A 24,607-nucleotide genomic window follows, 5' to 3' on the forward strand; every position below is an offset into this window, starting at 1 on the left:
TATGAACTGTTATAAATACCAAAATCTTGCTCAATGACTGGTCCCAATTTAGGTTTTTGTTATATCTTCTTGATGATCAATAACAGAACAAGTGGTTCCCACTTTCATAAAGAGAATAATAACATTTTTTTTTAACAGGCAGAGTGGACAGTGAGAGAGAGAGGCAGAGAGAAAGGTCTTCCTTTGCCGTTGGTTCACCCTCCAATGGCCACCGCGGCCGGCGTGCTGCTGCCAGTGCACCGCGCTGATCTGAAGCCAGGAGCCAGGTGCTTCGCCTGGTCTCCCATGGGGTGCAGGGCCCAAGCACTTGGGCCATCCTCCACTGCACTCCCTGGCCACAGCAGAGAGCTGGCCTGGAAGAGGGGCAACCGGGACAGAATCCGGCACCCCAACCAGGACTAGAACCCGGTGTGCCGGCGCCACAGGCAGAGGATTAGCCTATTGAGCTGCGGCGCCAGCCAAGAATAATAACATTTAATGTTGTGTAAGAGCAGCTACAGTATGATGCTAGAGCAAAACCAATCAATGTAATGGAAGTTCTATGGATTTTTACTCTTTCCAAACCAGTGAATGACAGACAATCCTATATATACACACTGTACACACTGCAGCCTATTTTTTTTTATTTTTCATTTCCTATTTTTTGACACTAAACAGATCTTATGGCAGTGAAATCCTCTAACAGACATTTCATTGGAACTAGCTTTTCTCATGATAACACATCCATGTGTACAAACATTCATATGTAACAATATTCAAAATGAAAAACTTGCTTACTAGAAAAAACATAGGTTATCTGGAATTCAACATGAGCATTAGAAATCCTTTGGTTAGTCAAAAATGTTTTAACTTTCTTTTTCCCAAATTACTTTTCTTTAATTTATATTGATATAAAGGGAGCAGATTTCATATATTTCATAGATACAGATCTAAGAAGATAACCATATTTCCCTCAATCCCCTCACCTTTCTTCCTTTTCCTTTAATTATTACAGTAACATAATTTCAATTTACTATATAAATATAGGCTTAATTCACCACTAATCATATTGTTCTTTTATCTTTAGTAACTTATGTGGTGGTAGTATGTTATTATTGTTAGCAGTGAGCTATAGTACTATCAACTTAAAGCAAAGTTGCTATTGATAAATTGTGCTTACCAGATAGCCTGTGGAATCATTCAAGTGTGTGATATAGTTAATTAGTCTAACTATAGATTTGTCCTAGATTTGTCTTTTCTTACTCTTCTCTCTTACTGATGTTATCCACAGGGTGATAAAGGAAAAGCAGGACCCACTGGAGAAGTTGGAAGCAGAGGTGCTCCTGGACAGACTGGGGAAAATGGTCCTAAGGGTGCCCGAGGAACTAGAGGTGCTGTGGTCAGTATCAGATTTGTTTCCAGAACTGAGTCACTGTGGATGGAAAAGAAATGTATCCATGGCCTTACAGTTTCATCCCTTGATGAACTTTACAGAGAAGGCAATAGTTCCATTGAAAATGATCTACTTCCATGGGACACAGGGAATTGTAAGCATTCCACAGCACTTAAACGGCTTAGTGGTTTCTGGACATGAAAAAGGAAAGGGGGGAAAATGAAAATGGAAATAAAATATGAAATGAGCTTTCAAAAAATAAGATTGTGACTTCTAACCTAAGTAGGAAAGTTTATATGCTGAGCACTTAAAATCTAGATTCAAAATGTGTCTATATCTGTGCTCCATGACAAATTGCCCTGAAAATTAGCTTTACTTGAAATGAGTTGTCTTCCTATGCTTGTATTCCACGTGCTTTATCTAGCGATTATTTTTCCAAACACCTGTGATAAAGTTCCAATGTATCTAGTTATATCTTTAATCATTTTCATGAACTTTGCACAGTGTTGGGAAAAATGCAGAAGATATTTCTGAATACATAAAATCATAATTATATCACTAATATATTTGGACCTGTTCAGAAAGTCACAGCATGAAAACAATGCAAAATATTTTTTAAATTATGTAATCCAGTCTTCTGTCTTATGAACCTACTTATCAAATGCATGTATATTTCAATATCTTCATTTAAATGTCACAACTCAGCAAGGCCTTTTGAAGACCACTGCATAACCCATTTCGTGACTGAGGAAGGCTGCCTCAGGTTCAGTTTAAATATTTCTGAGGCAAGTGTTGGCACATTAGTTAAGACCCCAGCTTAACTGAATAGCCTAGGTTCAAATCTCATCTATAATCTTGATTCCTGCTCCCTACTAATATACACCCTAGGATACAACAGATGGTGGCTCAAGTAGTTAGATTCTGTCCATCCACATGGGAAACCCAAGATTGAGCTCTTGGGTATTGGTTTTGGCCTGGGCAAAGCCAGCTGTTTCAGGCATTTGGAGAATGAACCAACAGATTGAAGATACTTTCTCTCTGTCTTTCTCTCTCTCTCTTTCACTCTTTGTCTGTCTGTCTGTCTTTCTCTCTCTTTCTCTCTTTCTCTTTCTGCCTTTCAAATACATAGAAAGTTTAACTATAAAACATTAAAGAAAGAAATAGAAGAAAACACAAAAAAATGGAAAACTCTTCTATGTTTTTGGATTGGAAGAATTAATATCATTAAAATGTCCATACTACCCCAAACAATTTACAAATTCAATGTGGTCCCAATTAAAATACCAATGACCTTCTTCTCAGATCTAGAAAAAACAGTGCTAAAACTCATATGGAAACATAAGAGACCCCAAATAGATAAAGCAATTTTAAAAAACAAAAATCCAGAGGCATCACAGTACCATACTTCAGGACATACTGTGGGACAGTTATAATTAAAGCAGCCTGAAACTGCCACAAAAATAGACATGTAGACCAGTGAAACAGAATAGAAACCCCAGAAATTAATCCATGCAGCTACAACCAACTAATCTGTGACAAACAAACTAAAATCAATCGTTGGAGAAAGGACAATGTCTTCAACAAATCGTTCTGGGAAAATTGGATCTACTTATGCAGAAGCATGAAACAAGACCCCTACCTTACACCTTATAAAAATAATCAACTCACAGTGGATCAAGGATCTAAATCTATGATATGATACCATCAAATTACTAGAGGAAAACATTGAGGAAACTCTGCAAGACATTGGCATAGGCAAAGACTTACTGAGAAAGACCACAGAAGCACAGCCAATAGTGACAAAAATAGACAAATGTGATTATATCAAGCTAAGAACCTTCTGCATTATAAAGGAAATTCCCAACAAAATGGAGAGGCAACCAACAGAATTGGAAAAAAATATTTGCAAACTATACAACTGATAAAGGATTAATATCCAGGATCTATAAAGAGCACAAGAAACTCAACAACAACAAAACGAACAATACATTTAAGAAATGGGCAAAGAATATGAACAAGCATTTTCAAAGGATGAAATACAAATGGCCAACAGACACATGAAAAAATACTAGGATCGGCCGGCGCCGCGGCTCACTAGGCTAATCCTCCGCCTAGCGGCGCCGGCACACCGGGTTCTAGTCCCGGTCGGGGCGCCGGATTCTGTCCCGGTTGCCCCTCTTCCAGGCCAGCCCTCTGCTGTGGCCAGGGAGTGCAGTGGAGGATGGCCCAGGTGCTTGGGCCCTGCACCCCATGGGAGACCAGGAAAAGCACCTGGCTCCTGGCTCCTGCCATCGGATCAGCGCGGTGCGCCGGCCGCAGCGCGCCGGCCGCGGCGGCCATTGGAGGGTGAACCAACGGCAAAGGAAGACCTTTCTCTCTGTCTCTCTCTCTCACTGTCCACTCTGCCTGTCAAAAAAAAAAAAAAAAAAAAAAAAAAAAAATACTAGGATCATTAGCCATCAGGGAAATGCAAATCAGTACCACAATGAGATTTCACTTCACTGCAGTTAGAATGGCTATCATCCAATAATCAGAAAACAATAAATGTTGGCGAAGGGGAACAGGAACCCTAATCCACTGTTGGTGGGAATGTAAACTACTATAACCATTATGCAAAACAGTATGCGGATTCCTCAGAAATCTCAAAATAGAGCTACCGTATGATGCAGCCACACAACTCCTAGGAATTTACTCAAAGAAAATGAGATCAGCATATGAAAGAGTTATTTGTACCCACATGTTTATTGCAGCTAGGGTATGGAAACAATCCAGATGTCCATCAGCTGATGACTTGATAAAGAAAATGTAATTTATACACACACACACACACACACTGTGGAATACTTCTCAACCATAAAAATGAATGTAATCTTGTCTTTTGCAAGAAAATGGATGCAACTGGAAACTATTATGCTCAGTGAAATAAACCAGTCTCAAAAATACAATTATCATATGTTTTCTATATGTGGCAGTTAACATAAAATAAAAAATGTGTAGGAATGAAGTAGACATTTTGGGAAATGATTGTCATTTTTAGCCCTTCTTATACTTCTATGCAACTGTGGTCTTCCTGCCTTTTACTTATTGAATATTATAATTAGTGGTAAATTAAGCCTGTGAATACAGTGAATTAAAATTATGTCTTTGCCAAAATTGATGAAGATAAGTGAAGGAAGAAGGGAAGTTGATGGGGAGCAGGGGAGTGAAGGAAGTCTGGTTGTCTTTTTGAAGCTGTACCTATGGAATACATGAAAATCTGGTATCTTTATATTAATAAAAAATTTAATTAATAAAATTAAAAGGAGTTCCCCAAATTTACCTAAAGTTAAAAAGTATTCTGTTATTCAGTCATCTTACTACTCCAGAACTTATTTTCTTTTTATTTAAATTAAAAGAAAAGCTTATTTTGTTGTGAAAAAATGTGAAACCATACATTGTTTTTTCATAATACACATCTTCTGTGAACTTTTGAGGACTGCGTATGCCTGGACTTCAGAAATTTTCACATAGAAATAATCATTTTTTTAATCACTATGCCACAACACTGGCTCTACTAGGTGACTTTTTTTTTTTTAACATTAAGAACTGTTATATCCAAAGAATATTGTCTTCACAGTAGGCTCCTATCTTGGATGTTTTTGCTGTGAAATTACTCACTTTTTAAATTTTGGCATATGTTCCCAAACTACCATCCTGAGAAGTTTTACCGAGTTCATATTCCCACCTCTGACTCTTCTTGTTGATGCTTTCATGTTTGCCAGTCTGATAAATTGAAAATATATCCCATTTTTCTTTCTTTTTACATTTCCATGCTTGCAACTATGTAATTTGTACTTTCTTCCTTTAGAAGATACCTGTTAATGCATACTTTACATGTTTTTCTCTTAGGTTGTGGTCTGTTTCTTCTTGATTTGTAGCCATTCCTTATACATTTTAAATAATAATACAGTTTTTTAAATATGTTGCAAAATGTATTACAAATGTTCCCCCCTCTGCCATTTATTTTAATTTTTTATGATATCTTTTTACCATAGACCATTTTAAAATTTTTTAAAGATTTATTTATTTATTTATTTATTTGAAAGGCAAAGTTAGAGAGAAAGGGAGAGATCATCCATCCCACTGTTTCACTCCCCAAATTGCCTCGATAGCCGCAGCTGGGCTGATCTGAAACCAGGAGCCAGAAGCATCTTCTGGGTCTCCCACGTGGGTGCAAAGGCCCAAGCGTTTGGGCCAAATTCTGTTGCTTTCCCAGGTGTATTGGCAGGGAGCTGAACTGGAAATAGAACAGCCAAGACTTGAACCAGTCCCCATTTGGGATGCTGGTGCTGCAGGTGGCAGACCCACTATGCCACAAGGGCTGACACCAGAACATTTTGATGTTTAATGTCAAACTTGTCAGGGGAGACCCAAATGGAGTCCTTGGCTCCTGGCTGTGGCTTGGCCCAGCCCTGGCTTTTCCTTTATAGATTCTGAGCTTTATTTCTTGGTTAGAAATGCCATCTCTACCTAAAGTATGTAAATTCATTCTTCCAGATTCTTCTCCTAATACTTTCATAACTTTATTTTTACCCTTAAATCTTTGAGGCCTATGGAGTTTATGTTTTTGGTATGTGAATTGTAGAAGCCTAATTTTCCTCTTCCCAAATTGATTGATGATTTTCTCAATTGCATTTCTTGAACAGCTGTCCTATCTCCTATTTTTCTGAAATGCTACCTTTTCCATTAACTAACCTCCCAAATATTCACTGATCTGTTTTCATTCTGTCTTCTCTCAATTTGTTGTCTGTTTCTGAGTCAGTAACATACTATTTTAATTATTATATTGTTCAAGTATATTTTGAGACCAGTTAAGCAAACATTCTATAACCATTTTCAACAGTTTGTTTCTATTTTTTAAGCTTTTGTCTAAAAATTCATCTGTTTTATCTAGAATTTCAAAGTTAATAGTTGAAAGTTGTAATTACCATGTTTTTATTTTTAAATTTTTTTCTGTGATTATGTCCTAATGATATTTTATTGTGCCTACTCTTTTTCTGGATCAGAATTGCCAAGTATTTAGCTATTTTATTAGTCAGTTCAAAAAGTATTTTTCACTCAATTTTATGGCTTTCTATTTTATTGATTTATGTTTTAATATTAGTTTCTCCCCTTGCTTATTTTATAATTCTTTTTCTATCTTCTTGAATTGAAATGAAACAAAAATTATATTAATAAAATAAATATCCAGGTCATTTAATTTCTATATTAAATGTGTATGGAGCTAACTGTTTTCTTCTGAGTGGCTACTTTAGCCATATTTTTGTCAATATTTTCACTACCATTCACTTCTAAATAGCTTTCAATTTAAGATTTTACCTACTCCTTAACAAGAATTACTTTAAAGGATACTTTTCATTTAAATAGATTCTTTTTAGCTACTTATTTCCAGATGATATGACCTATATGAGTTATACTTTGAGGAACTTTGTTAAATTTTCTTTGAGGCCTATTATATACACAAGTATTGTCAAAAGATTGTATTATTTTTTGTGTGTTTTGAGTCCATAGCTCTATGTGTTTTTATTACATTATATTTATTACATTATTATTATTATGTGTTGCTCAAATCCTGATGCCCTCCCCGACCCTGGTTTGATTTGTTGATTTCTGAAAGAGGCTGTTGAGATCTCATCAATATTAACTTCTTCACACTTATTTTTTACGGATTGCATATTTTATATAATCTTAGGTACATTAAGATTCATGATTCATATTTTCTGTATAAATCTCAAATTTGTTTCTATTTGTAGTGGCTCAAATCTATCCATCATTGGAGCCATCTGACCACAGTTCCCACACTCACTCATTTATCCTCTAGGTTAATGCTGCTCTCAAAAATCCAGCACAGTCAGAGGAGTAAGACGACATTCTGCTTCCTTTCCACAGTTGGTCATGGTCTACCTGACTCTATTCTGTGTGAAACCTCCTTGAGATCATTTGCACAACTGCAGCAGTTCTCTTCTTTGCATATTATCAGCTCCAGTTTCCTCTCTCAGATCACAAAATTTTGGCCCACTGATTATATTTACTTGATTTCCAGTATTGTTGTCATAAATAAGTAGCTCCTCTCTCTTTCACTCTCATGAAACAAGCGTATTTCATTTAACCATCTTGATCCAATATGCACAAGCTTCTTAGCAAGCTTTGGACAATTTTCTTATATTATTTGTAATTTAAATTTTTATTTATTTTCATTTTATTTGAAAGGCAGAGAAACAGGGAGCGGGGGAGACAAACCACTCACTGGTTCACTTTCCCAAATGCCTACAATATCCAATAATGGACCAAACAAAAACTAGGAATCCAGAACACAATCTGAGTCCTCCAAGTAGATGGCAAGGAGTCAAGTATTTGAATCATCATCTGCTGCCTCCCAGAATGTGCGTTAGCAGGAAGCTGGAATAGCAAGTGAGCCTGTATTCAAACTTAAGTGTTCCAGTATGGGATACAGACATCCTGAGCAACATGTTAATATCTCCTCCAAATGCCCCATAATTTTTAATTGTGCTAAATTGATTTTATGCAGTTATTTTTTTTCAGACTGAAATTTGGTCCTCACTGAAAGAGTTTAAATTTACTGATTGTTAGTTAATAATTATGATATGGATGGGCTTTTTCAGAGCTGGGACTTTAAAGAAATCATCAAACGTAGTGAAGCAGTGTGATCAGATGGGCAATATATCTCTTGGTCTACATGTAGGACCAAGAGACCTGGTTCTTGTGCCTATTTAATGTGATATTTGACAAGTCATGTACATATTCTCTTGCCTTAATTTCCTCATCTCCTGTTTGTTTAGAGGCTCAGATTGAAGAGATAACATGGAAACTTTTTGATAATATGAAAGACAGGACATATTTAGAGTCATTATTTGCACTTTTTTCAGTTCAGTGTCATCTTTTCAGTTTGTTGGGGCATTACTGGTTAGCTTTTAATTAATATGGTTTCTCCATCTATAAAATATTGATAAATGGTCATTATCACATATAAATTGTCAACCATTTCTTTAACAGCTTTGACCAGAAATAAAATCATATCCATCAAAGCATCTGAAACTATCAGTGACTATTATTACATTCTCCTGTATTCTGTATTGACAATATCGAGAACTCTTAGACTTCTCTCTGTGATAAATATCTACCACAAACTTTAATGAATGCAAACTAAATTTCAAATAATTTTCTTGGGACAATTTTCTGATAACTGAAATTTTTTTTTTCATATGAGTAAGGATGTTCAAACAGAAGCAAACCAAGGAGAACTTTGTGGTTCAGAAGAAAAATATAGGGAAAAGCTGGGGTGTTATTTTCTGTTTTCCCTTTCAAATTAAGTAGAATTTCAAACCATGAAAAGTGTAAATAAAATAATTTAAACAACAGAAGTACAAGTTTAATAATTTACATAATTGTCTTTTTTCTCTGTCTCTGATATTTACTTTGTTTTTTAGGGTCCTATAGGATTAATGGGACCTGATGGAGAGACTGGAATTCCAGGTTATAGTGTAAGCATTTATAACTGAAGAAATATATATTTTTGCATGTCAATACTTATATCAAAGATGATATCCCAGATATGCAAATTAAGGTGAAATCTCCTAAATGAATCTTTCTAACATGGTGAAGCCTCATTCCTCTATAAATTGTTTTTCATTTCATAGTGGTTCACTATCTAATAGAATGGGCTTGCTGGCATTGGGTAGAGCATGTACAAAGAACATAAAGAATGTTTATCATTTTGTAGGGCCATCAAGGTCAACCAGGACTCTCTGGGTTTCCAGGACCTAAAGGAGAAAAGGTATGTGTGTATACCATTGACTTTTTAATCTAAGCATTGAATTCATGAATTCTTTCTAAAAGAATGCATGAAAACATTTTCAAGGAATGAAAGAAGCACTTCTCAGGTTGGAAATTTTGCAAGTTCTAGACAAAGGAAATATAAATATCAAGGAACTAAAATTTAAATAAATTACTATGATATCTTTGAGTAATTTCGTAATTGAGATGAAATAATTTATGTGAAATTGCTTTACAGTCCATAGAACTTAGTAAAATTAGAATGAGTTAAACAAAGAAATTGTTAAGTCTCTAAGTTAAATGACTAATTGTATAGTCTGTTTATACTAAAATTTTTTGATAGTTTAGGAATAACTGCAGCTGTACTCTTGATATCATTAACAATCTGATACTAAGAAAATTCATAAATTGCTGTTTTTAAGAAAAGAATTATTTACTTACTTGAGTGACAGAGACACAAAGCTCCTTGTTCATTGGTTTATTACCTAAATATTCACAGTGGCCACAACTGGACAGGCCAAGGCCAATATCTAGGAACACAATCCAGTTATCCTCTCACATGGGTGTCAGGAACCCAAATACTTGAGTCCTTACTACTGCCTCCCAGGATCCGCATTAACAGGTAGTTGGAATCAGGAGCCAGAGTTGGGATGACACTATTATATGGGGCTCAGGCATCCTTACCAGCATCTTTAACCACTAGGCCAGATGCCAGCCACCTGAACTTCTTTATATATGAATCAGATTGACATATCCAAAAAGAACCATGTGTAAATTATAACTATGTATGAAATATCACATGTTTAGTTTCTTAGGTAAAATTTTCCTGTTAAAACCAAATTGAATATTTCCTAACATATTAGAAAGTTATAGAATGTGCATTTTAAGATTATTTTTAATTTGATTTCATTTTAAACAATTATTTTCACTTTAGGGTTACCCAGGAGAAGATAGCGCAGTCCTAGGACCACCTGGGCCTCGAGGTGAACCAGTAGGTCTTTTCTAAAATTATTTTGATGCTTCAAGATAAAATACAGTTACTCTAATAAATTCACAGCACCAGTCGACTTTTGAGGAACTTTATTTTGGTAGTTTTCTGTTGTGATTCAGTCAGTATTTGTTGCCACAAAATTGAAATATATGAAAGTCATGGGTATGAAATATATGCGGCCTAAATATGAAGTATGTGTAGCCTAAGATCCTTATCATAGTTTCTTGGTTCCAAAATGTCACTTTCAGCATTGAATGTATGATAACTTTTTACAGTATTTTCAAAAACTCACATACTCTATACTTTTTAGGATGGATATTTCTGTAGTTAGCAAACTCACATTTCTTTCTAAAGTATTAAAAAAAAACTGAGCCATATACTTTTTGTACTTAGAATTGCCAAGTGATTTGAAATACCTTCCAACCAGTTATCAAAACCAGTAACTATTAAAAAAAAATCACTGATCTGTTGTCTTCTAATTAGGCATGTTAAAGGCAAATCATAACCACAATTTTTGAAAAGTGCTTAACTGTAGTTTTTATTACCTGAATATCTGTGTTTCTGCTTGACTACCATAGTGCCTAAAGGATACATGTAGATTAAACAACGGTGTCTTAGTCCATTTTTTGTTGCGATAACAAAATACCTGTGTATTTTGTAAAAATGTGTAATTTGTAAAGAAAAGAGCTTTGTTTAGCTTACAGTTCTGAAGGTGAGGGAGTGTCAGTGGGACTGAGGTCACACCTGGTGAGAGCCTTATTGCTGAAAGGAATTCTGCAGTGTTGTAAAGCAGCACAGAGCATCACCTGGTGACAGGTGGCCTGCAAGACAGAGTCAAACTGGCATTCATAACATAGTCACTCTTTTTTTAAGATTTATTTATTTATTTGAAAGAGAGTTATAGAGAAAGAGAGAGACAGAGAGAAATCTTCCATCTGCTAGTGCACTCCCCGGATGACCACAGCTGTTGGAGCTGGGCTGTAATGAAGCTAGGAGCCAGTAGTTTCTTTTGGGTCTCCTTGAATGGCAGGGGCTCAAGCACTTGGACCATCTTCCACTGCTTTCCCAGGCACATTTAGAAGGGAACTGAACTGGAAGTGGAGCAGCCAGGAATCAAACCGCTGTATATATTTGGGATGCTGGTGTCTCAGGCAGCGGCTTTACCCACTATGCTACAGCACCGACCCCAACATATTCAACTCTTACTATAATACATTAGTTCACTAAACCAAAAATTAATTAATCCATTCATGAAAGAGCCTTTATAATCTAATCACCCTTCAAAAGTCCCCAACCTGGCCCCACCCTCACAAGGTGGAAATTTCAACATGAGTTTCAATGGGGACATTCAAACCACAGCAAATGAGTAAAACCAAAAAACAAATGCTTAGTTCACAGAGATAATAAATGATAGTTTTCACATAGCATCATATAGGATAAAAGAATCCTAGGAAACAAGGACTAATATACATAGGAGTCACTTCTAATATTTTTATCTCTCTGGAGGTGATTGAAAGTACTAATTTGTTTTAGAAATACGAAAGATTCTGGAATTTTTCTGGTTAAATCAAGATATCTCATTCAGAGGTTGACTTTTCTATAGAAATATGTAAGTGCCTTTGACAAATATTCTAGTCTAAACCACTAACAGAAGGAAATACATTAAAATAATATAAATTTACTAGTAAATGGGGAAATAATTAGCCAATAGAGTATAGAATGTTTGCTTTTCCTAGATTGGGTACACCAGGATCAAAAAATGTCACCTAATGTATAATAAACATATTGAGAATCTAATATAACAATGATGGTTTTGTCCAGTAGATATGGGACAAGTATCAAGCTTAAATATCCAAAATAACTAAAACATAGGCAAAAGTCATTATCTTCACATTATGTCTATTAACCTTACCCACTAAGAATGGGTTAAAATTTATTGATATTTCATAATAAATTCTGTGGTTTTACCAGCTCATTTCAACTTTCTGTTCAGACAGTAAATCCTCATATGCAATAACTGACATTTTTGGTGTATTTTGGAATAGATATTTTAAATAGTTTATCATAATGAGATTTTATAGTAGAAATATTTAGAAAAAACAGGTGAGTTTATTTGTTAAGAATTAAAGTTAATAAGTACAATTATATTAGGTTAATGTATGCCTAGAAAACTAAAAATTTCACAGATTAGAGACTGAACAGAAGAATGTCTGATGAAGAAAATAAACTATTATTTTTTAAATGATCATTTAAATATCTTATATCACTAGTGAAATTAAGTAAGTAGCTGAATGGTCTTACTTAAATCTTTTTCAATCATTTAAACATCAAATAAAATGTAAGTTATTTGGCATCATTTATAACATACTGTACTCATCTAAAAATTCATATTATTTAACTGAATTTCATTTCTCCAACATTTTTCCTAGCCAAATCATTGTGAAGTTAAATTTACATAAATCAGTACTTAGCATATTTTGATGATGTCTTGATATCATGTGGAACTAAATAAATTATTACATAATTTCTTTTATATTTTTTGTAAAGGGATAAACCACACTGATTGTTTCATCCTCGTTCACTAGAAATTAGTTTCAGCTGTGAAATAGTTTTTGTGTATGGTCTTTTTAGGGTCCAATGGGGGAACAAGGAGAGAGAGGAGAACCTGGAGCAGAGGGCTATAAGGTAATTCTGTGTTATACAACTTGCTTCTAAATTTGAGTAGAGTTCTCTGAATCTGCTCAACTTCAAATGAAAACAAGCATCATGGAGATGTTTGGTAATGTCATAACTTTTGATTGTTTTTGTTGTTGTTTTGTTTTTGATCCTAGAAGAAGCCTAAGTCTTTCTAGTTTGTGTTCTTTCTGCCTTGAATAATTTTTGTCTCTTCCTCTGTTGCTTTCCTCTCATCTTTCAGCCAGGAATTCCTTGACGTTTCCCACTTGAGTACATGAGCCCAACTACTTCTGCCATCCTCCACTAGTTGCCCAGGCACATAAACAGGGAGCTGGATCAGAAGTGGAGCAGCTAGGATGCTAACTGGTACCCATATGGGATGTCAGTGCCGTAGGTGGCTTTACCCGCTAGACTCCTGCGCTGGCCCCACAAAACTAAGCTTTTAGTAATGAATTGTGGGCCAGCACCACGGCTCACTAGGCTAATCCTCTGCCTGCGGCGCTGGCACTCCAGGTTCTAGTCCCAGTCGGGACGCTGGATTCTGTCCCGGTTGCTCCTCTTCTAGTCCAGCTCTCTGCTGTGGCCCAGGAAGGCAGTGGAGGATGGCCCAGGTCCTTGGGCCCTGCACCTGCATGGGAGACCAGGAGGAAGCACCTGGCTCCTAGCTTTGGATCAGCGCAGCACACCGGCCATAGTGGCCATTTGAGGGGTGAACCAACAGAAGGAAGACCTTTCTCTTTTTCTCTCTCTCTCACTGTCTAACTCTTCCTGTCAAAAAAAAAAAAAAGAAGTAATGAATTGTGGATTAACTGAACAGTACAACCCTCTCTCAAAGTAAAATTTCTGTGGTCATCTCTGAAACGTAGACGTAGGTGAGCCTGACTTCAGGACAAACAGGTAGGTAGGTAACAGTCATTAATAAGCTGATTTTTCCAAGACAATGAATCTGAAAAATTAACTTTTACTTCCTAAAATTATCTTTGAGCAAATATTGAGAATAGGTCTTAATGTTTGTAAAATTATTGTGATATCTTCCTGTTTTGATCCGAAGCCAGGAGCCAGGAGCCAGGAGCCAGGAGCTTCGTCTGGGTCTCCTACATGGGTTCAGGGGTCTAAGGACTTGGGCCACCTTCTACTGCTTTTCCAGGCCATAGCAGAGAGCTGGATTGAAACTGGAGCAGTTGGGACTCGAACTGCCGCCCATATGGGATGCCGGCACTGCAGGCAGTGGCTTTACCTGCTACGCCAGAGCACCGGCCTTGTACAAGTGTTTTGTAATCCAAGATATCCAGTGAATTTACCTGAAATTAAATTTTTGTTGTTGTTTTGGTTTGGCTTGGTTGTTTTGTTTTGTTTTGTTTTGTTTCAGCAATCAGGTGCTTCCAGCATAATTTAAAAACCTCCTGAAAACCCATCAACTTTTTCTGTTCATGACTTTTCACACAATCCCAAGAATCAGATTCTTTTTTTTTTTTTAAGATTTATTTATTTATTTTGAGAGCCAGTGTTACAGAGAGAGATGGGGAAAGAGAAAGAGAGAGAGAGAGAGAGATCTTCCATCCACTGCTTTACTTCCCAGATGGCCACAATGGCCAGCACTGGTCTAGGGCAAAGCCAGGAGCCAACAGCTTCATCTGGGTCTCCCATGTGCATTGCAGGGGCCCAAAGACTTATATTTTTTCACAGCTTTTCCCAGGCCATTAGCAGAGAGCTGAATTGGAAGTAGAGCAGCTGGGACTTGAACTGGTGCCCATGTGGGATGCCAGCTTTCCAAGTGGTGGCTTTACACAGTACACACAATGCCAGCCCACAAAATCAGATTCTTACAATATCTTCTTTTGGCCTCTACCCACTTCAAAACATCCAGTAGCTAAATCAATATATTTCTCAGCAAATGAGCAGTTAACTATTCAATTGGAAGGAGAAAACAATCTCTTCACCTGGATTGCAGAACAGAAGCCGTGCCCTTGTTATTCTAGACAGTGAGGCATTCTTCAGAAATCCTTCATCAGAGGGAGCCGCTTCCTGGGCTCACTTTGGAATCTCTTTCCCCTTTGTCCTTTCATATATGGTCCTGAAGAGGTTGTGAGTTGTGCATGTTTCATGTGCATCTTCCTTTCTGTCTGATTCCATCTTAAGTCCTTAGGTTTTAGGGGTTATTTTATCATGTATTGTCATTGGTTCTGTTCCAAACTGTCAGCCGTCTAATGGCACACAGCCACACTGATTGTATTGCCTCAGTACTTCAGAGTCATGAAATACATTTCTCCCCAACCCAGTTTTCCTTTGCATAGGTTTGATTTATAGAAGGGAATCATGTTTTATTGGAGTTAGCTTATCCTGTGGTGGCTGCAGGTGATATTTTTAAATGTTTGCTTTTTTATGGTTATTTATATATGCTATGATTTAATCCTGGTAAACTGATAGTTCACCACCAAATTTATTAACTTGTGGCTAAATATAGATAACAAAATTTACCATTAAAAAGCTGTACAATTCAGTGATATTTAGTGCAATCAGGTTGTATCTAAGAGAAGAAAATTATCTTTCCCTTCTGCCTTCCTGAATCCTCTGGGGCTCCTATAATAAAACAAATTAACAAAAGGAAAGCACAGAGATTTATTTATTGTAGGTTTTAGGAGACACAGAAGCCTTCATAAAGAAATGAAGACCTTAAAAAGCAGTTAAACCTGAGTGTTTTTATGCTACAGTTGATGAAAGGTAGAGAGTGATGGAAGAATGTAATAAAGTAAAGATAAAAGCCAAGACTAGTGGCATAAAGCAAGGCTTAGGCATGCCTGCTCATTCAGATTCCCTTCTGTGTCACTTCACCCAAGGACTGGGCTGTTCCTTTACTCCAAGGACGGGGCAGGCATCTGACTGCTTAGGGTCGCATGCTCTACTGCAAGGGAAGATCAGACAGGTTTTTCTGCACATGCTGCTTCTCAAATTTCCTCTGCCCAAAATATTCGTATTCAAAGGTGCTATATTTTGGAATAGTGTGTCTTGAATCTCTTCATACACCATCAAGTTCCATTGTATTTTCAGCACTTAGAAAATGAAGCAGTCGTTTTCTACTCTCAGCCCCTGGCAACCACTGTTGTCTCTGTGGATCTGTATATTCTGGATATTTCCTATCCGTGGAATCATACAACATACAGTTCCTTGGGTCTGGCTCCTTTCACATGGCATAATGTTTGGAAAATTTCTCCTAGTGTAGAATGTTAGTACTTCATTCCCTTTAATGGCTAAATAATCACCAAGCAATATTTTTTTAAGTTTCTGGAGAATACTGGAGTATTTGCTTCTTTGCTATTCCTAATCAACAATCTTATAAAGCTCTTTTTCTTCAATTTTTTGTTTATATAAAGTGGACAGATTTCATGTATTTCATATATACATTTTATGAGCATAATGATACTTCTCACCCTACCCTCCTTCCCACATTTCCATCCTCCCTTCACCTTCCTCTCTTATTCTTTCTTTTAATTGTTTGCAACCCTTGTCTCTACTGTTGAGGAACAGTGTTTTTTTTCCTCTTACTATTTGTTGAATTCTTTACTTAGTGGAGGATTAAGTTTATGATTCTAAAATAAACTGAAAGTATGTCAACCTTTTTAAAATATTTATTTATTTATTTATTTATTTATTTATTTATTTATTTATTTGAAAGAGTTACAGAGAGGGGGAGAGAGAGAGAGATCCGCCAATCACCACTTCACACTCCAGATGGCCGCAATGGCCAGGGTTGGAGCAGGCCAGAACCAGGAGCTTCTCCTGGGTCTCCCTCGTGGCTGGCAAGAGCCCAAACACTTGGGCCATCTTCTACTGCTTTTTCCAGGCCATTAACAGGGAGCTGGATGGAAAGTGGAGCAGCCAGGACATGGACTTTTGCCCATATGGGATACAGGTGTCACAGACAGTGGTATTACCTACTAATCCACAATATCAGGCCCAATCACCAAGCCTTTTAACATTTTTACATTCACAAACATCTTTGCAGTTGTGAACTCATAAGTATCCTATAGGAGAAAAAATGGAATGGATAATGTATATTTTGTTTTCCTTTTGTGAACTTTAGTGAATTTTTTTTAAATCCTTCTCACTATCCTTTGTTCTTACTTCCCCTTGGTTTAACTTAGAATAACAAAAGTCAAGGGTCTTTCTCATTGTTATTAATACATACTTACATATGTGACACAATTCATGTGTCATGTATGATAAAATTTCTACAAATTCTCCCTCTGGTCATCCCATGAAACTTTTTATATCTGCAATGGGCTAGGAGCAGAGCTAGATACCACAGATACAACACTGGATACACTTGACATAGCCTGTGCCCCAGTGGACACATCAAAAGATGCATCAAAAGATGTATGGAATAAGAACATTTAATCAGTATAAAAATATACATAGTAAATTTTAGCTATATCCTGTGAACTATGCATCACATGAATCAACATAAATTCATTTAAAGCTTGAAAGGTCAGTTCATGGCAGAAATAGCATATTATCCTGTCAACATCTACTTTTTAAATATACGAGCAAAAACATACAAATACCAAGATTCAATCAAACTAAACTTATATAAAAGAAGTCCCAAAATATATTGAATAAATTATGTTGCATCTAAAGCTCCTTTTTACTTTGGTTTGGCAAAGGCAGTAGAATTTTTTTTGCATACAATGAAATGAGTTATTAATTCCCAAATAGCCTTTACTCCTTAACATCAGATATACATATCCAAATAGCTATGGAATATCATTACAGGCACTTCAAACTCAGTATATGTCAAGCCATAATAGCATCATTCTTCCCTGATTTGACCAGGTGCTCCTTTTGTTATGTCCTCAATTCAGTGAGTGGTACTACTAGACATCCAGGTGTGAACACTAGTAAATTTTCTCTCCCTCTCTCCCCACTCCCCAGGCCCTTTTCTTTCTCTTTTTTCCTCCCTTTATTTATCCCTCACATCAGTCAGCCACTTCTTTTGTGTCTTAAATATTTTTGGAATCTAGCCACATTGTCCTACTTTAGTTCAAAGTCTCATCATTTTTACCTAAATTGTTTCTATAGCTTTCTGATGAGACTCTCTGTCCCTCAGCATAGCTCTCCCAAATCCATTCTCCACTTACCATCTTCTGTCAAATGATTGTGTATTATTTCTCATGACATTACCCCCAGACAGGATGTCCTCACTTTACTACCTGGAACAGCATCCTTCAATGTTGAGCTTATTGTCACTTCCCTTATAAAATCGTCTCTAAGAGTCCCTCGGTCATCCAACTCATCCCACCATAATATCATCAGGTAAACTCCATCACTTCCCTGAGCCTCCCCTAAATAACATTATAGTAACATTTACTAAGGCACATTTAATTTTTAACACTATATATTGTCAGTTTTTATTGGGATGAAATGCACCAGAATAATTTCAGTGAAACTCCTAGGAAGATTTGTCTTAGGTGAGATTTGTGTCTAGATTTCACAACTCCAAGAGAGGCAGTTGGCTAGTCCAGGATCCCTCCGAAAAGGTCTCTGTGATACCACAGAAAAGGCTGATGGCAAAGCTGTAACCGTCCATGATACTCACTTTGTGATTCCAGTTTTTCATCAGCCACTTCTCTCCTGAATCCTGTTTCATAAGTAACCAACAAGTAGTCATATTTACTTATACCATACTCCCCCCTAGTTGGCCTGATTCTGTTATTTTCTGGCTCTTCTCATGTTTTCTGCTGATGGTCATTTGTGCAAATTGTTTTCTCTTTAGTGTGGCCATGTGCTATATAGAGAGCTTTCCAAGCTAGTCTTCCTCACTCGCCACTGTTCATTTCCTTAAACAGGATTTATTTTCTCTACCAGGAAGTTGAAGCTTAAAACTGTAAATATTTGCCTCACAGAATGCAAAGTAGGTTTCAGTTGGCCTTTCCATGAAATTTTTATTGGCTTAAATATGCAATCCCTTCTTCTCTTTGCTCAGAAAAAGGAGATGAGCCTGATAACTATCTTTCCTAAGGCATTCTTTCTGTAATATGTGTACAGTAGGAAGAAAGGAATGTGAGCAAAAAGGACAGTAGAGAAGGGGATAAAAGAGATTACCTATTGAATTCTTCCTGCATAACTCTCTCCTGCCATGTCCCCTGGCTTATTAGTTTTTGTTTACACACTTAAAAAGGGAAAAATGTAGGTCAGCATTCCTTCTTAGAAAAACTAGGGTGATGATAGTTTTCTCATGTCAGAGTCATTTGATATTTCTTGTTATTGTATATAGTAACTGTGACCATGTCTTCAGGTCAGGAAATCTATCCAAATAACTGTGAAATTCATTCAAACTCTGTCCCTTTGATTATTGACCATGCAGCTGGCCCTGCATAGCTGCGGTTTCCACATGTATGGATTCTACCAACCAGAGATGAAAAATTTTTGTAATTGCATCTGCACTGAACATGTAAACCCTTTTTTGTCAATATAGTATAATGACTATTTATATAACCTTCACATTGTATTAGCTATTGTAAGTAATCTGGAGCTGGTTTAAAGGGAAGGATTTGTGTAGTATGTATGCAAATGTTATGTCATTTTACATAAGGGACTTAGAATAATGAGGCTGCTGTAACAAATTACCACAAGTAGATACCAAAGTGGATGGCTAAAAACATAAATTTATCCTCCAGTTCTGGAGGCTAAAAGTCTGAAAGTAAGGCATCAACAGGCCCCTCACCCCATGCCTCCCTCTTAGAGCCCAGAGGAGAACCCATCCTTGCCTCCTCCAGCTTCTTGTGGCTGTCAGCATTCCTTATGGCAGCATTATTCCAGAGGCTGCCTCTGTCTTCACTTAGCCTTCTCCTCTGCTGTTCATATTTGTCTTCCTCCGTGTACCTCTTACAAGGCCACTTGTATGTGGATGTAGGTACCATTTGGATACCCTAGGATAATCTCATCTTGAGATCCTTCGCTTAATGAGATCTACAAAAAGCTATTATCCAAATAAGGTCACATTCATAGGTTATGTTGATTAGGACATAGACATATCTTTGGGGAGGGCACCATTCAACCTGCTATGTTAACTCATATTTTCAAAAAAATCTTGTATATATTTGTTTGTTTTCAATCACCATAACTTCTATCCATTATTTTCTTTTACCCTGTTTCCAAGAAACACAATTTCTCTGATGTTTAAATTGCATTTTATAACATTTTGCTACCATTTTAAATGTTAGTACCCTATATTGTATTTAATAATATAATATTTTCTATTCCCTAGGGTCATGTGGGTGTGCCAGGATTAAGAGGTGCTACTGGACAACAAGGACTCCCAGTATGTTTTGAAAGCATTCTTTGTATTTCTAACATTTTTTAAATTAACATTATTTTAACTTATGTGAATTCTGTTTGATTTTTATTACAGGGTGAGCCAGGTGACCAGGGTGAACAAGGACCAAAAGGAGAGAGGGGATCTGAAGTAAGTTGAAATTCAGACAGTTTAAAATTTACTGTTGACCTGAGAAAGCAGGAGCATGAGGAATTACTATTTATTGTAAATCAATAAATCATTCATCCCTCCAGAACAGGAATCGCCATGGCCTCTAAATAGGGTGTTTCTTAATAATTGTTCTAAAGCTTGATTATTGACTGATCAATATATTTGACAGTCATCAGTCATCCAAATTTCCCCTTATAAGAGCCTTCTCTGCCTTTGTGAAAAATTGCATAGGATTTTCCCAAACTTTTAGTCTGTTCTTGCATTTTCAAACAAAAATGCCGATGAACCTTAAAACCAACATTGTAGAGTGAAAAATGTATCAGTGAAACCTACTTACTTGTGGAACATGTTTAAAAAAATGATTCAACAGTACTTATTAAAGCATGATAAGGAAGGCTTCATTCAGAACTATTGTGATAGGTGTAGAAACCACTGCAATGGGATCTCGCAGTTAAGGAGAGAGAGCCTGGGCTGTATTTGGAAATGGATGGAAAATGTGAATGGTAATGTTGCTAAGAGGGAACATCAAGGATAAGAGGGATTCTGGCAAAGCCAGCCTAACTGGGTTCTTGCTGAAGATAGACCAGTGTGATTGAATATCACCTGGGGGATGGTAGAGGATCAAATCCTGTCAAATATTAAGGATGACTGAATATTCAGGGTTTTCAGGAATCAGGAGAGGTGGTTGCTAAACTGACTTAGCAGAGTTCATTACTAAAGATGAATTTTGTAAGGAAGTACTCAGATGTGCTGGAAGTTTCAGAAGCTTAAGTCTGACCCATGGAAAGAATCTTTGTCATAATAACCATAAGATAAGTTTTTTGGTATCAAGCAGATTACAAAACTGTTGGTTTATTGAGTTTAGCTTTCTCTTTCCCTGTGCACCCACAGACATTGTTTTAATCTTGTATAACAACTGTCTTAGCCGGCGCCGCGGCTCAATAGGCTAATCCTCCGCCTAGCGGCGCCGGCACACCGGGTTCTAGTCCCGGTCGGGGCGCCGGATTCTGTCCCGGTTGCCCCTCTTCCAGGCCAGCTCTCTGCTGTGGCCCGGGAGTGCAGTGTAGGATGGCCCAGGTGCTTGGGCCCTGCACCCCATGGGAGACCAGGAGAAGCACCTGGCTCCTGGCTCCTGCCATCGGATCAGCGCGGTGCGCCGGCCGCAGCGCGCCGGCCGTGGCAGCCATTGGAGGGTGAACCAACGGCAAAAGGAAGACCTTTCTCTCTGTCTCTCTCTCTCACTGTCCACTCTGCCTGTTAAAAAATAAATAAATAAATAAATAAATAAATAAACAACTGTCTTTATCATTCACAACATCAGCTCATTGCTGCCCTGCTTTTTGTGACATGCTGGCTACCCACACTGTTTATTGTAAACTAAATTCTTAAGAAAATGTACTATAGTTTAATAATAATTATATGAGAATGGATAAAAAGTGATGAATTTGAGATCATATTTTTCTTAATTTGTTAAGCACTCTTCACCCATACTTGAGTTTCCTGCTAGTAAAATATAAAATGAGGTTGAATCAGATATATTTAAATAGATTATCAGTTATCTTTAAGCCATTTTGAATAATCTTAGGATCTATCCAATAATTTCCTGTCTAGTTCCTTAATAATAATTAATAAATAATAAATTTAAGTAACCTGTAACAGGCAATTCTGAATAAGGAAAGAATGAAGAAAAAAAAGACAGTTTCCACATTCACTTAGGATTTTAATATCGAGGATAGAAAAGGTTATAGAATAAACTGTGAATCTAAAAACACTGCAACTACAATCATGCTAGTTCTGTATATTTGCATTCCATGCCTAAGAATGCAAGAGGATCTCCTAAAACTTGATCCTTAAATGTCTAGTCTTTTACAATTAATAATTTCATATTTAGAGTTTTCTTTTTCCTTGTTAACATGTCTTAGGAGGAAGAAATTTTCTGATGCTTATTAGTATCTATTCCAATTATGCCCATGAAAAGCTAATACTCTTTTTAAACAGCTCCAGCCCACACGGTCAGCATTCCCTGTGTTGGAGCCAAAAGGCACTGAGAAGGCATAGTTTAAATTCTGTATAATTTAGGGAAATCAGTTCTTTCCATCTTGAGGCATTTCTGGCATACTTAAGGGCATATTCAAAAACCTCTTAGAATTAAAAATAGTATTAATTGCTACTAGAACAGCCACTGACTATGTATTATTTACTGGAGACAGTAATGGCCAGATGGGTCCTGTCCAGTTGCTGTCATTTTGTTTTTGCAAAGCTTTAAATTTATTTTTTAAATGTGGAAATGCCTTTTAAAATAATCTGGACAACACTCTCATTTTTCAGATGAAGAAATTTAAGTCCCAAAGAGATTATGAGTTACCTCAGATCATAGAACTAATCAGCAACAGAACCAACACTAGAAATTCTAATTCTTGACTCTCATTATTATATAAACACCTTCTATTACTTTGAAATCTTTCATAAATTAAGTAAAGTATGATTAATTTTATTCAACCAACCAAATCATTTATTGGGCAGGAGACTAGAGAGCTATAAAAACAAAGAGTATGACAAAACCAGTTGCAGAACCATTACATTTTGTAACGCAAATTTGAATAAGCTGTCCTGTAATAGCTTTCAGAGACCAGAACTCAAGCCAAAATGTTACTTTCCTCCAAACATGAAATTCCAGATTTTAGTAAATTGAAATTTCTTAGTTAAAAAGGGAGTATTTCTTGCTTAATTCTATAAGTCTATTTGCTTTATAAGGTTACCCTTTCAAAGGAAGTTAGAACTAGCAAAATATTGGCATAACTGTCCTTGAGCCTTATTTAAACAAAAAAAATTAATTAATTAATTAAAAATAAGGGTTTACAGTAACATTGCATGTTTAAGATATAATATCCCTTATCAAAAAATTAGAAAACCTTTTTTAATATTCTATTAACTTGAAGAATGATAGTTTACCAAAGTCTTTGTCAACACACTTGATTTCAAATGGGCCACTCTGTATTATTTTTCAATGTTAGTCAGGCAAAGAAGAAAACACATTTTTACATGAACTCCAACAACTCCATATTAAATTCATTTGTCTTTCCTGTTACAAAAGCAGAAAAGTTTATTTGTTGATTTATAAGGTACTTACACTTAAATAAAAATACTATGAACCAGTTAAGCTTGAAAGTAGCATAGACAACTTTTCGGTGACTAGTAGAAGAGTGACTTTTTTTTTCCTTTCTTATAGTACCAGCTGAATTAATCATTTCCTGACACCTTGAATGATAATGTATTTTCTTTGCCTTTGCCCAATCCTAATTTCCTACTGAACAGAACTCCCCTGTGTAGGATTAACATTTACTTCTTAATTTACTTATAAAACTATCTGGCAACTTTGAGGGATTTTTAATCTACAAATTCAAAAAATTTACTATCTTAACTAGTTTTCAGCTTCTATAAAAAAAGATACTGTAGACTAGGTGTCTTGCAAACTTAAAAATAAAAATTATTTCTCATGGTTGTGGAAACTGAAAACCCAAGAACCAGGGTGACAGCATGGTCAGGTTCTAGTGAGGGCTTTCCTCCCCTGTAGACTGCCAACTTCTCATGTGTGCCTTACATGGCAGAAGGAAGGCAAGAGAGCTCTCTGGGGTCCCTTTTATAAGGACATTAATGCCATTTATGAGGGCCCCACCCTCATGATTTCATTACCTCCCAAAGGCTGCAGCTCCTAATACCATTCCATTAGAGTTAGGATTTCAACATAAGAATTTGGTGGGCACACAGATATTCGGTCCACAACAGGTAAGGATATTTTGCACTTTGGTGGTTTTTACATATTTTAAACCTCCATTGTAAAACTATGGTTTTTCTAGCCAGTCTGCTTTGTTTTAGTTGTAGTGACAACAATTGTAATAAGGAAATTTTCTTGAATCAAACATCCATAATCAAAGAGTTTTGTTATTTATAAAACACTTCTATCTAATGTTCAACAAATAGATTTTGCAATAATTGTCATACTATAATTAGTAAATATACTTTAAAATATTTTTCATATTCATAATTTCCTTTATTGTTACTCTTTTGTGAGCTGCTTCCTGATGCCCATCTAAATCTGGTAACAGTTGTCATGATGATATGCCTGTAGATGGAGATTTCAGGACACAATATGTAACTCTTCTGAAATAAAACCTAATATAATGATCACTCCAAAATGTAACTGATTTGAAGAAATCCATGAATCTCTCTGTTTTTATTTTGTTGCTTGAAT

At 36.3% G+C, this 24,607-nt stretch overlaps 1 protein-coding gene across 1 annotated transcript in view; it reads left to right on the forward strand.

Annotated features, from left to right (window-relative positions):
- Nucleotides 1-24,607, forward strand: part of COL24A1 (collagen type XXIV alpha 1 chain) — a gene marked incomplete at its 5' end in the record, with an annotated part of 418,086 nt that overhangs the window by 306,317 nt on the left and 87,162 nt on the right. Inside the window, 7 exons of the mRNA XM_089299394.1 lie at nt 1,271-1,378; nt 8,860-8,913; nt 9,153-9,206; nt 10,140-10,196; nt 12,828-12,881; nt 20,137-20,190; nt 20,281-20,334. Coding sequence (XP_089155520.1) covers nt 1,271-1,378; nt 8,860-8,913; nt 9,153-9,206; nt 10,140-10,196; nt 12,828-12,881; nt 20,137-20,190; nt 20,281-20,334 — 435 coding nt within the window. The remainder of the gene's footprint in view (nt 1-1,270; nt 1,379-8,859; nt 8,914-9,152; nt 9,207-10,139; nt 10,197-12,827; nt 12,882-20,136; nt 20,191-20,280; nt 20,335-24,607) is intronic.

This window comes from Oryctolagus cuniculus, chromosome 7 (assembly GCF_051225735.1).
Source record: "Oryctolagus cuniculus isolate XC-2025 breed Fujian yellow rabbit chromosome 7, ASM5122573v1, whole genome shotgun sequence".
NCBI classification, from domain to species: domain Eukaryota; kingdom Metazoa; phylum Chordata; class Mammalia; order Lagomorpha; family Leporidae; genus Oryctolagus; species Oryctolagus cuniculus.